We start from the raw sequence: 13,289 nt of genomic DNA, 5'->3' as shown, positions 1-13,289 counted from the left end.
TAAGATGCTTTTCCCGGGTCCATTTCATTTATCATTTGGCATAGTGGCCTTCTGTTATGACTGCCATATCTTGTTTGCTTAGGCATCTTCTATGTAACGACTGGCAAACTGTGCAATGTAATTTCCCATGCCGAGTTCCTAATATTTCTATACTTAAAAAAATGGTACTGTCTCTCTCTCATCTATTTTCCTGTCAAATAAATCTTACTGTAACTTGGTTGTCTTTCTTTCTGTTCCTATTATACTGCTGGAAGTTATACTTTTGTGGGATAAATATGTAATATCTGAAAACAGTAGCTATTTCAACCACAGAATAACATATGACTTGTAATCGTCTTTTTTCAATATAAAAGAGAGATAAATGTTTGCAATCAATTATAATTGATGCCAGGCTCATTTACTATGAAGCAGTAGTCAGTGTTATTGCATAAATAGCTACAATTTATACACACTTACTGTTATTGCTTTATTTCACTAACAATGGTGGCATGGCAACTGTGCAATAATCTATCACTATTTCTGGTTCTGCCTACACACAATTGTTCTGCTGTATGTCGTTTCCAATTCTGTTTGTTATTACTGAGTAATCCATGTTTGTTTGTTTATACAGAGGGAGGGAGGGAGGGAGGGAGAGAGGGAGGGAGGGAGAGAGGGAGGGAGGGAGGGAGAGAGGGGGAGAGAGAGGGAGGCAGGGAGAGAGAAAGAGAGAGAGAGGGAGAGAGGGAGAGAGGGAGGGAGGCAGGGAGAAAGAGAGAGGGAGGGAAGGGGAGAGAGAGAGGGAGAGGGAGAGAGATGCCAGTTTACCAGCAATGGTGAACATTTTGCTGAATTTGATTGGAATATACCAAATTCTATTCACTTCTTTACATTCTAAATATAGAGGGAAAATATGACTGAAACATTCTTCCATCTAGCAAAAAGTATTCAGTGCTAAGATGATAGGAACCTCGATTAATGTTTGTGATGCTGACACGTTTTTCTCTTGACAAAGTCCTCATCATTTATCACTACCTGATAAGAAATACCTAACATGGTCCTCTCCAGTTTGGAATTAGTTGTGTTTATTGTATTAGGTGGTAGAGATCAATGAGAAATTAAGCAAATTAACCCACCGCTATAGTTCTACAGGGTTTTCTCTATTTTTACTATAATATTCCATGAAAAATGACTACATTTAGGCATAAAGCTCACACATTCAAATCCTTTCATTTGGCAAACTATAACTTAGCTCCATTGCACTTTGGAAACACTGGAAAATTCTTTTTATTTTAGATTGTAGGCTATCACGACAACTTTAAATTCTCCAGTCCTTATTTACAGTTTTATGTGCTTTAGCAGCTAATATCCTGAAAGGATTCATGATTTATGCAAATTCATGATTTGTGCAAGAACAAATCTTTGCTCAAGATTGCAGGGTATTTCCTTTCAAAGGTTATCCTCCAAAATGGGTGATCTTAAGCCCATAACCGCAGGTCCAGGAAGGACTTTTTGGAAGCCAGAATTGAATAGACAGCTGCATGTTCCTCTTATTCCAGCTGAATCTCTTCTGCAAATGCTCAAGTCCTCCACAACCATTCTCCTAGGCTTGTGAGCTTGGGAAATAATATAGTTTGGATTGCAAGAGAAAAGACAAATGGATAAAAGGTTAATACTTCTCTTCCCACACCACTATTCTGAGTGCCGTTTGCAAATGCTGGTAGGCCAGCCCCATAAGCAATCTTAATAATCCACAAATATAGAATGCCAGTCTCATATTCGCCCTTAAACTCAATTCCATTCCAATTTTTGATAGAACAATCAAACACTCAATTATGAATAGCCGAAACCAGCATTATAAAAACATCTGGAGATAAATAATGCCCACAAGAGCAACAAACAAAAAATAACAGCGACAGAAATACCAACAACTCTCGAATCAAGACACGTGAAACATTTCCATGACGACAATGCTTGCTTTCATCTGCCATAGTCACATTCTGAAATGAAACATTTGTCCAAAGAAACTAGAGTTTGTATAAACACTGCCTAAAAGGAATTACGAGATTCCCTATTGTTGTCAACGCTCATAGGAAATGAATCTGTATGAGTATCATGCTGATGAAGACCTTGTCTGATACAGCTTTAAAACCGAAATGGTAAAGCCCAAATGTAGTCTTCATGTTTGTGAAAAGCAACAATTGCCTACAACCCACAGAGAGCAAAATGATGGAAGCTTTTAATTTAAGAGGGAAAAATGAGATTCAGTGCAACAGGATGGTATGGATTAACTTTCATGGGTCATCTAGGAAAAAGTGTTCTACATAAAACTGAGCTCTAATATAAAGCTACTGGGAGTTAATGTTCCCTTAAAATTGAGAGAGAAGAAAAATGTTTGCTTACAGTTTACCACTGGGATACAATCTCAGTTCTCTATTGATAACCTAGCCACAATTAGAGACCTGAAACATTAAGCTGAATTTACTATTATATATTAACCCCAATCCCTACAACTGATTGTATATTAATTCCAACCCCTACAACTGATAGCACATGTGAACTCAAACACAACACTATTAATTAAATCTAGAAATTAAATCCAGAAATTAAACAACCGAATAACAATTGTCTCATTTAACTTTGAGACCCTTGTCTAATAATACATACAAATATATTGGTATTTAACTTCTTCAATCTTTTACCAGCTATTCCATCAACATTGTCCCATTAAAATACATCTAGTTTTCGGGGCATTCATTTGACTTCTTTGATATGATAAATCATTTCCTTAATTTTCTTTATCCATTAAAATAATGTGTTAGAACAGGGTCTAGCCAAGGTCAACAGTTCTGGTTCATTTCTCACCTTCACGCCACAGTCGTTTTTCTATTTTATTCTCTATTTTAAATATGATCTAAATCTACCACTTGGAAATGTAGCAACAACACACAAGAAGTTGCAAATAAATTTCTTTCATCCACATAAGCAAACATTTCCCCATATTAACAAAAGACTCATACAAAGAAATCTATAACCACTGAAAGATGGGAGGCTGGAGATTATTAATTCAGCAGTCTAAGCATCATAGAAAAAAGACCGAGGACATTTGATTTCCAGACCATTGAAAGGAGCAACAGGTACTGTAAGCTCCAAAAGAAGATGAAAATGACCCCTTAAATTAAAATTTGAGTCTCTGATTCTTCATGCAACATAGAACAGAGAAATAATTCAAAGAATCCTTATACTATCATATCAAATCTTTTTTTCTGAGCAGAAAAATATTAAATTATTTAATAAATTAGATTTTTTTAAACCAACTTTTATTACTTGATAAGTAATTCAAGGTGGTGAACATACCACAATCTAACAACCTTTAAACCCAAGTAGCAAAGATTTTAGATTTTAGATTGTCCTGACTGATAGTCACCTTTGCAAAATATAGGAAAGCCAGTATAGTGTAGTGGTTAAAATGCTGGCCTAGAAATCAGGAGACCGTGAGTTCTAGTCCAGCCTTAGGCAAATAGATGACTTTGGGCCAATCCCTCTTGTTGTGGGGAATAAAGGAGGAGGCAGTAGTATTATATATGTTCATCACCTTGAGTTACCTATAAGGTAATAAAGGCGGGATAAAAAAAATCTAATAAATAAATAAAATCTAAATAACACTGGTTTCCATTTTACTGATACCATAAAAATATCTTCCCTATACTGCTAAAAAAAAAGCTTTAATATTCCACTTTTAGTCTCAGAAATATTTAAACTGCTCAAGATCAAAGAATGTCTGCTTCAGACCTATCATCAAACTTTCATTGGTGGAAGAGTGCTTTTATGTTCTTAGGCGACTGTTGGATATTTTTAAAATGTTGTATACCTATAAATAATACTTATATAATTCTACTTTTTGTCATTTTCACACATTTAGAAAATTGCAAGTTAATAGACATAAGTCACATTATAAGGGAGAACTGATGAAAATCAGTTGCAACAATGAAATAGCATAATTTTTGAAATTATTTTTAAAAAGGGAAGGGAAAAAGCACCTATCATTAAAAAAAATCCTTGCTGGGAGGTTTTAATTTAAAGATAAGCAAGCAGGTTAAGAAAGCAGTCAAGCAAGAGCAAAAGGTTGGCCAATAGCTAGCCTTTACTTACAGGTGTAGGTCATTTCAAAACTGTCACTAATATTCACAATATCAATCTGTGGAGCCAGCTTGGGGGGCTCTGTGAACTGAGATAATGCAAACATAAATGCTGCATGTTCCTGGGATTGTTGAGTAGGAAATAATCCCCCTAAGGCAAAAAGAAGGGGAAAAATAATAATAATAAAGGACATTAAGTCAGAAATCGAACTTTATTCTACAATTGCAGTGATTACACTTAATGGTTATCAAAAGACAGTGGCCAAAATTTCTCCAAACACTTTGACAAGAAGGAAAGCCATATTCATTTCTTGTAGCTAAAAAACAAACAATAAATAAAAATCATAGAATGGAGTTCCCCAAACCACTGGGAGGAGGAGCTTTAATTAGGCATAACCAATCTACTTCTCATCAATGTTATTAAATATTATTAAGTCCAGATTCAGCCTCAGGGAGTCTTAAAGATGAACGGCAGAATTTTGGTAGGAGCTTTTGGTACAATATTCCATTTTATCCGGATTATTTCATAACCCCAAAGATACGAGATCCCCAATTAGGTTTATAAATGAAGATCGATGCTGCAGAAAACCGGGAGTTAACAATACTCTAAACGCTGAAACTGAGGCTTTTTGCAGCAACGAATGGCCAACTCCCTCCCCCTCAACCAACCACGCTGAGCGGATGTTTCTTCAACAGGTTGTTGCTGAACTAAAAGAATAAACAAAGGACAAATCTTCCCATCGTTCTCGAGTAACTCCTGCTTTTGGCCAGCGAGGGAAAAGAGAAGAGCCCACCATTAAGCCATGTTCTCCAAGAGATGCCCTGTATAAGGGATGTTACATAGCCTAAGGAAGTAACCAGAAGGACCACCCAAGCTCTTGGTGTCCCGAGGCCTGCTGTTCAATGAAAACCCTGCTCATAGGGACAAGAGATTCGAGCTGCAAGCAATTATTAAATGTCCCAATGGGTCCAAGCCATTACTCCATTGACACAAACGTTTCCGTTCGGGCAATTGGCTTCGGGAATGCACCGTTTCGTAATCTGTTGGACTCGAGTCCGTTGGATGGCCCAGCAGGAATGGCTGGCTGGAATAAAACCAAACGGCCGAAAAACGGCGACCGGTAGCGGGAACTGCAGTGAAATTGAAGTCCGAAGCATCAAGTGTACCAAGTCCACCGGGGGCGGGGAGGCAGGGGGATACCAGAGAGGCTGCTTGGGCATGTTCAGCAGCGTGCAAGGAAAACAAAAACAAAAAAACCGGGTTGTGCGCCCGCACAATTAATAAATAAATAAATCAGAAGCCCACTTCGGCGTGGTTGCCAAGGAAGCCTGCTCATTTTTTAGCTTCACCCTTTTGTTTCCTAGCCAGACGTGGAAGCAACGTGGGAGGCGCGATGGCCCCAGCCTGGGGAATGGAGGGAAAACTGCAATAAAAGCGCCGGGACAGGTGCGAGGCAAAGAAACCAGCCCCGCGCCGGATTTTGTCCGAGGGAGGGGACGGAGGGTTGAGATCCCAAGTGGGAAGGCGAGGGAAAGCGACTGCAGGTCGCTGCAACAGCTTCCTGGCGACGTTGCCCCGCTTTTGTTTAGCAGCAGCAACAAAGAGCAACGCCAAACTCGACGTCCGTCGGCGGTCGCCCCCCTCCAGGGACCCCGAAAACCCTCCGCCTCCCCCGGAGCGGGGGAAGAGATTGCAAAGTGGTCCCACATGCAGGAAAGAATGAGTGAGAGAGAGAGAAAGAGAATAAAAAGAGGGGGTGCTTTTAGAAGCACTTAGAAGGCAGGTACCCTCTCCCCCCCAAAGTCCAGTATGGGGGGGGTCTCCCACTCATCCTTGTGAACGCGGTTATAATCCACGCAGAGGCCCCTGCGCGAGCCAAGTCGAGGGCTGGGTTATATCTCGCTCTCTCCCATTCTCGTACACGCAGCAACATCGATTCCCCGCGGGAAGATGCCACCAAGATGCCATCATTTTTCAGACTCACCGATCTGGATGTTGCTGGGGAAATTGACCCCCAACGCTGCCCCTAGGAAACTGGTGCAGAAGAAGGCAAAAATGTGCTGCATATTCCCTTTTGCATTGGCGAGAGAGATGCCCAGGTCCAAGCATAGATTTTGGTATTTCCCCCCCTTCTGGTTTCTTCCTTGCTTCCTTCCTTCCTTCTTTTTCTTCTCTCTCTTTTTTTCCCTGTCTTTGGTTCCCTCTTTTCCCTCCTATATTGCTGTGCCACTCTTTCGCTGGGAATCGAATGCTTCGTTGCTCCCTTAACACCAACTGACAGCAGGTTTAACTGAGCTCTGAGAGAGAGAGAGAAATCCTTTCTTCATCCACAGTCCCCTTCCCCCCTCCCTCCCTGCCTCCCTCCCGCAGAGGCATGCACGCACAGCTACACTCTCTCACACACACAGAATACTCTCTTTTCCATCCAGCTCCTTTTCCTCCCCTTGTTCTACCTCACCAGCAAAGAGACCAGAGTCTCCCCCTTGCGCCTTTTTTTAAAAAAATATTTTTGCAGCCTGCTTACTTAGGATTCCTCCCCCCCCCCTTCCAAGGGACAGTCTGGCAGTCAATACACCCTCCAGTGCAGAGCAGAATCTTTGGAGAGATACTGGATAAACTATAAGACTCCCCTCTCACCCCCCCCATCTCCCACACGCTCCTGGTCCCTAAGTGGCCAACTCCACCTGCACTTTGCTCCAGATGAAGAGGGAGCAAGGTGATCTCTTGAGACTCCTAGTGTTACCCACAAAAGGCCCACTTGATTAAGACCAGGCAGGCGGGCAGGTGCGTGACAGGCACAAATTGTTCTGAAAGGAATGAGGGGGCGGTGGGAGATTCATTGATCTGAGAAGTCAGAAAGAGATGCTGAAGGAGAGAATGCAACCCCTTTCCTTTCCCTTCTCATTCCCCGCTGAGTTTGGTCTCTTCTTCCTCTACCCCAAACTGTCCCTTTCTCTCCACGTTTGAGGTCTTCGACCCCTTCTTTATCTTTGTTTGTTTGGGACGTGGTGGGGAAAAAAAACCCCGGGCTCCCAGCCGATGGGAACACAAAGACTAGGAGGATCAGCCAGCTAGCCTGAGGAATGAGGCAGGTGTGTGGGAGAGAGGGAAGGAAAGAGAAAGAAGGTGTCGGTGCTATTGATGGGAGGAGGTGAGAGTTATTCTTCCAGGATTGGCTCAAAGATACAGACTGCATTACACATGAAAGCTCTTCTTCCCACACCTCCCTTCCTCCCTCCCCCCTCTTTTTCTGGGATTGTGAAACATTTCAGGCACAGGCATTTATTCTGTAAAATGCAAAACTGCACCCAAGGAGGAGGGCACAGTTCAATTGCAGTCATTTATTACTGGTGTACTACAGGAACTCCTGTATCCCAGAAAGGGGTAAGGTCTCTTTCCCTTTCTAGGAGATGACTGAGTGTATCAGCTCAATAGGCCATTCCTTTGGCATGTGCCCGCCTCTCCATTGTGCTTTTGGATGTTGGCATTGGCTGATTTTGTAAAATCAGATCACCTTTCATTGCTTCTGATAACAGATTAAGAATATCAGAAGAAATGGGGTGGCTTCATTTTGTTCTTGGTGTCGAGCACAACTAGATTAGAGTTTTGCGAGCACAATTAGACTAGAGTTTTGTGAGGGAAATCACCTGAGATAATAAAATGGGGACCACATTGGCCTCCGAAAGAAGGGGAAGTAAGCTGAGGTGAAGATTCTCTTCCTTTGCACCCTTCCTTCCCACCCCGTTTTTGGAGAATAATCTTCCAGGGGAGATGGAAGCTGCTGGTTTTTCAGAAGCTGGTTGCAATGAAGTTCTTCTTAAGTACTTTTAATTAATGGAATTAAGCCAATAGACAATGAATTAAATAACCCAGTGCCATCAAAACAATAATTCTTATTGGGACCATTTTAATTTGAAATGAAAGATCATGCTTTTATGGCTTTTTGTTTTTACTACTGTGCTGTGGATGTGGTTATACTGTATGTGTAAATCAGTGTTTCTCTATTTCAGCAACTTTTTTAAAATGTGTGGACATCAACTCCCCAGCATGCTGATTGGGGAATTCTGGGAGCTGAAATTGACACATCTTAAAGTTGCTGAGGTTGCGAAACACTGGTGTAAACCATTGAGTGTTTGAAGGTTGCCATTCTTAAAAAACAACAACTAGTAAATGTATGTATAAGTAGGGTGGTGAAATTTTCAGCCTATTTGGCAAGAAGACTTTATCGAAATAGAACCATTACTAGGAAGACCTTGTACCCTTGAAAATCAGGGAGCTAGGATATGTGATGATGAGAATTGCTTTGATGCCTTCAGGGACAGGAATGTTTCCTTTTCTCCATCTATTACCAGCATATTTGGGCAGCAAACCTTAATGTTAGTGTCATAACACAGTTGCAGGTTATTTTGGGATTTTTACGAGAAAGATTCTAGATGCATCCTCTCATTTTTCATGCATTGGTATGAGTAAAGTCTTAGGCAACAACTGAAGTATCCTGAGTTATTTCATTATTATGTATTTCAATAAAATAGTCCAACATCATGTAGCAAAACCTCTCACAAGATGAAGAAACAGTGCATCAATCCTGCTTTGTTTTCTAAATTTTGAATAGCAAACCATACGATCAAGTCTGTTCCTTGTAAAAGGAAGGATTACGCAAAAGAAAGGACTGTGTGTATTTGATGACCTACCTTGCTGGGGAAAGTGAATGATGGTGTGATAACACCATTGCCTCTTGAAAGCAAGCCATAATCATGTTTTGACAATGATCAATAAATGTAGATATAAGCACAAACCATGTTTAAAATAAACTATGTAACATATCTAGGGTTTCTTAAAGGTTGCCAAGCCTGAGAAATGACACTTCCCAGACATTCCCAAGGTAAGCTTCTGTTAATATCTATGGAGCAATAGGACTTTGTGAAAGACTAGAAGATAGGAGTGTTTTCAGTACTTGCATACACATAAATAGAGCTTTCTTTTTTAAATCCTTGCCTATGTACTTTGAAGTCTGTGCCATTATGCTGTAGTAGAATACATTCAGACCAAAAGACAAAAACAGTCAAAATATTATGGATCTGATTCAAAAGTTTCATCACAAAATCATTTTATCATATACAATTTAACATACAGTATAACAAACATGTTTTAATTCTCCATATAAAGACCTCAACTCCTCACTTCCCTCCATTACTTGCATAAGAGAAACATTTTCTACATGGCACAGCATGAATAGAGAGAACTATATAGAGAGAACTTCTGCACCTATAAAACTATGTGCTAGATATTGGGTGGTGGTGGAGTTAGTTGCTAGATACCGGGAGTGGAGATAAGTAGTGGTATTATGGGAAGAGTATCGGGAATGGGACTTCTTGGGTTGACCATATATGGACTTAAACTCTATTTGTAACAACCAAACTTATAACAGTGGTGTATATGGTATACAGTAGGCTTTTGATTCTGTAGTTGCCAGTATTTTGTGCAACAAATATTTACCTAGATAGACTATGTACACACAAGCGCTCCAGTTTCTGCCTGTCAAAATATCTAGAGCAACCTGTTCACTGTAAGGAGTAGGTTCTAATAATTCTCTGTACCCTGATTACTATGCATGGCTGAGGATCTAATCCAAACTGCAAGAGATGGGTAAAGTTTGCATTTGATTGTCTCCCTGCCCATCCCCTGCCACCCCTCCCCCCCAGTTCTTTCCTGGTTCTTGTGCTGTGCCGCACAGCCAGGTTTTAGTATTACAGCAGCAGCAACAGCAAGCAATAATGTATAGTATTCTAGGTTTATTGGTATAGAAAATAGATCAGTCCTTGTAGCTAATCTTTAATTCGAGCAAAATTTCAAGCAATCAGTGGAAAAGCAAGTGAGGTTACAAGCTTACAAATGAATACATGAAATAAAACCCACAAATGGAAACATCTAACATTTTTTGGCACTGTGTTAAAGTCCTTTATTTCCTATTCCCAAATTTGAATATAAAATTATGTCACACATGTAGTTTTAAGATTCTTTTCCCATCTTATATTAAGATTATTGTCATGTGTACAATATACAGAATGAGGGAAGCATTTTTAAATTAGACCTTTCATCATTTGATCAGTTGTCAACACATGACGATTAGTGCCTGTGATTACAGTGTATGTACTGTCTAAGGTATCTTCAAAATAAGCCTATGAGACTAAGATATTCTGATGGGCCCATAGTCACCCAGTGAGCGATAACCAAGAAGGGATTTAGTCAGGTGCTCCCTTAGTTCAAGATACACAGTCCTAGGGAATACATCATATGAGTTCTTGTGTGTAATGTAAGATAGCCCTCTTTGGAAATTATTCTTCCAAGTATAGGAAGAATTGAGCAACAATCAGCATGCAAGCTTTATTTCCCCTTGGTTATCTTTCTGTTCTTAATATTCTTTTGAATTCATGTAGAGGGTCCTCTAAATTTAGAGTCATCCAAAACTGAGGTTCTAAGGAGCTTCCCTTTGCTAGGTACAAATTAGAAGCTGCCCAAATGATGATCCTAAGGGTAGAGTTACCTCTCTTAACCCTCTACTTCATTCTCATTCATAGTTTCATCTTTTCCTTGTACTAGCTGTCAGACCTGCCCCCATTATCAATGCAATATGGATAGGAAATGTATGGAAGGTATTTTAAAAATAGCACAAGGAGTGGTGGCAGAACATTAGGTGACTGCCAATCCCACCCCTTAGATCAGTGGTTCTCAACCTGTGGGTCGGGACCCCATTTGGGGTCGAACGACCATTTTACGGGGGTCGCCAAACAACGCAGTCCACCATTTTTTCCCCCTTTTCCTTAGCTGTGCCACTCCCTTTTATTCTATTGGCTTTTGAAAGCCAATAGAATAGACTCTCTTGAATAGAGTCTAATTCTATTGGCTTTCAAAAGCCAATAGGAATTGTCCAGGTTATCTCTGCCCTGCTGATTGTAAAAGTCACTTCATATTCTAATCCAAATTTTATAGAACATTTTTTTAAAAAAATTCTTCTTTCCTTCCCACAAGTTAGATCGTGCCAGAAAGCAAAACAGAGTGAGACAAAGCCTGAAATCCTGGTAGACCTCATTCTAGGAATAATCAGAATCATTTGAGCCAAAAGCCATGTCATTCATTTTTTCCCAGGGCACTGCAGTTTTTAATCTTTCTGACTTGCATTCAAATGATATTTTGTTAGCCCTCCTCTTTTGATTTGCTGTCCATTAAAGTCTTTTTCAATTTTATTGACCCATTGTACTCCCCCCCCATTCTTTGCACACACATTTTGGAAATATTCTACCTTTTTTCCTTATTAGAATTTGTAGATGCTGTTGGTTAATTCTAAACATGGTGTTTTCTTTAAACCAAAATGCTTTCATTTTGTTAAAATTTCTGTGTCACTGTCATCCACTACCTTCTTCTGAAGTTTCTGTAATAGTCTTGAGCCTAATAATTTACTGCTTTATAAGGATATGGTTGATTTTTTTTTCATTTTTAATATAACCTTGTTATTCAGATACGTCTATAGCTGTTGCTGTTGTTATCCCTTCTAAGCAAACATTCCACTCTAGCCTTCCTCTAGTCTTCTAAATATCTATAGTTTTCTTATTTCAAGTCCAGGTACTATTGTTACAACATTAACAATAGAGTACATACTATAAATTGCTTTGTTTCTTTAGTAGATTCTGTTGGAATTGTTTTGATTATCATGTTCTGTTAATGTCGTGCAAAAAATCTTTTATCTGCTTGATAATCATATTCTTACTGATTCTTCCATTTGGCATTTGATTTTCTCAGTCCCTGCTATTTGCAATTATTTAGCTATAGTGCTTCTATTTTACAAGTTTTGATCTCTGTGTAGATCAGAATTACATTCTTCTAAAGTTTCCACCATTCGATTCACTGTTAGTTGTCCAATATTCAAATTATCTGTAATTTCAACTTGTTTCGACCAGGCAGTTATTGTCTGTGGTCAATAGCTTCCAGTTCAGTGTCAAAGAAAACTATGCTTTCGAGAACAACATGACACCGATCCATTAGCTCTGTTCAGTAATACTGGATTTTGAGAGTTTGTGTTTCCAATTTGGGAACCTCTGCCTTTGAAATCCCATTTAGATTAATAACCTATTTGTTTTCTACCTTTGCCCAAATTTTTCATATTTGTTTACCTTTCAAGTGGTTTGCATTTTCTGCTGTGGTTGTCTAATAGAAGTAACTGAGACCTGTGACCCACATATCATGAGTTTCCCAGCATCCATATTATATGGGGCTCTTATTGACTTGGAAATTGGCTGATTTGGCATAGAAAATTGATTTCTGGTTTTCAGCACTGAAAATAGGCTGTGGGATGTACTTAGCCTAGTTGAAACCTTCCTATCAAGGGATGGCATGGCCCTTCTAAGAGCTATGGGCTCCTGCCAACACAGTTCTTAGTATCTCTGAACAATGCAAGCCCAATCACCACAGCATCCCTTGTAGTAAATGGAGAAGACTTGGGGAAAGTAAAAATGAAACAAGGCACATTTCTAAAGATGTCACTGTCACCATTACCCTTTGTCTTGGCAATGATTCCACTCCCTTGTATTCTGAACAAAATAATTATCTGTATAGAATCCAAAAACAAAGCCTGAAAATAAACCATTTGCTTTATTTGAATGATTTAAAACTAAACAAAAAATCAAAAGCTGAAAGTGAGTCTCTGTTGGACACTGTCCTTGCATTTAGTGAAGACATAATAGTGAAATCTAGCCTGGAGAAATGTACTAGTAAGGCAATTAAAGGAGGTCAAATAATAGGAGAAGATTGGCTGAAATGCCATTAAATGTTTGGCACTTGAAGAAAGATGCAAATGCTTCAGATTAATAGAATCTTCTGATTTATTGCATAACTAAGTTTATAAGGCTAGAGCAGGGGTAGGCAACCTTGGCTCTTTTATGACTCATGGACTTCAACTCCCAGAATTCCTGAGCCAGCTATGCTGGCTCAGGAATTCTGGGAGTTGAAGTCCATGAGTCATAAAAGAGCCAAGGTTGCCTACCCCTGAGCTAGAGTATATCAAAAAGTCTTTTTTTTAAAAAAAAACTAAATAAAATGGTAGAGATACTGTTAAAGCAACAAGCACTGGACAGTCCCTATAATTAGATATACTGTAAGTATAGCTGTCCAGACCCAAG

General features: G+C 39.5%; 1 protein-coding gene across 7 annotated transcripts in view; it reads right to left on the bottom strand.

Moving 5' to 3' along the window:
- The window catches only part of GRIA1 (glutamate ionotropic receptor AMPA type subunit 1), a 237,883-nt gene extending 231,426 nt beyond the window's left edge, over positions 1–6,457 (bottom strand). For 5 of the 7 annotated variants that reach the window (XM_039335751.1, XM_039335750.1, XM_039335752.1 and 2 more), the window contains exons 1-2: positions 6,101–6,456; positions 4,129–4,266 (exon numbers count right to left, since the gene is read on the bottom strand). In XM_039335751.1, the coding sequence (XP_039191685.1) occupies positions 4,129–4,266; positions 6,101–6,182 (220 nt within the window). In that variant the 5' untranslated portion in view covers positions 6,183–6,456. Of the gene's footprint in view, positions 1–4,128; positions 4,267–6,100 lie in introns of all 7 variants that reach the window. The other 2 variants (XR_005555835.1, XM_039335753.1) reach the window with 1 other exon arrangement.
- Positions 6,458–13,289: the final 6,832 nt, after the last annotated feature.

The sequence above is a fragment of the Crotalus tigris genome, unplaced genomic scaffold (assembly GCF_016545835.1).
Source record: "Crotalus tigris isolate CLP2741 ecotype Arizona unplaced genomic scaffold, ASM1654583v1 scf7180000017658.5313226, whole genome shotgun sequence".
NCBI classification, from domain to species: Eukaryota; Metazoa; Chordata; class Lepidosauria; order Squamata; family Viperidae; genus Crotalus; species Crotalus tigris.
The sequence above is the reverse complement of the archived record's forward strand: the minus strand, read 5'-3'. Positions and strand labels throughout refer to the sequence as shown.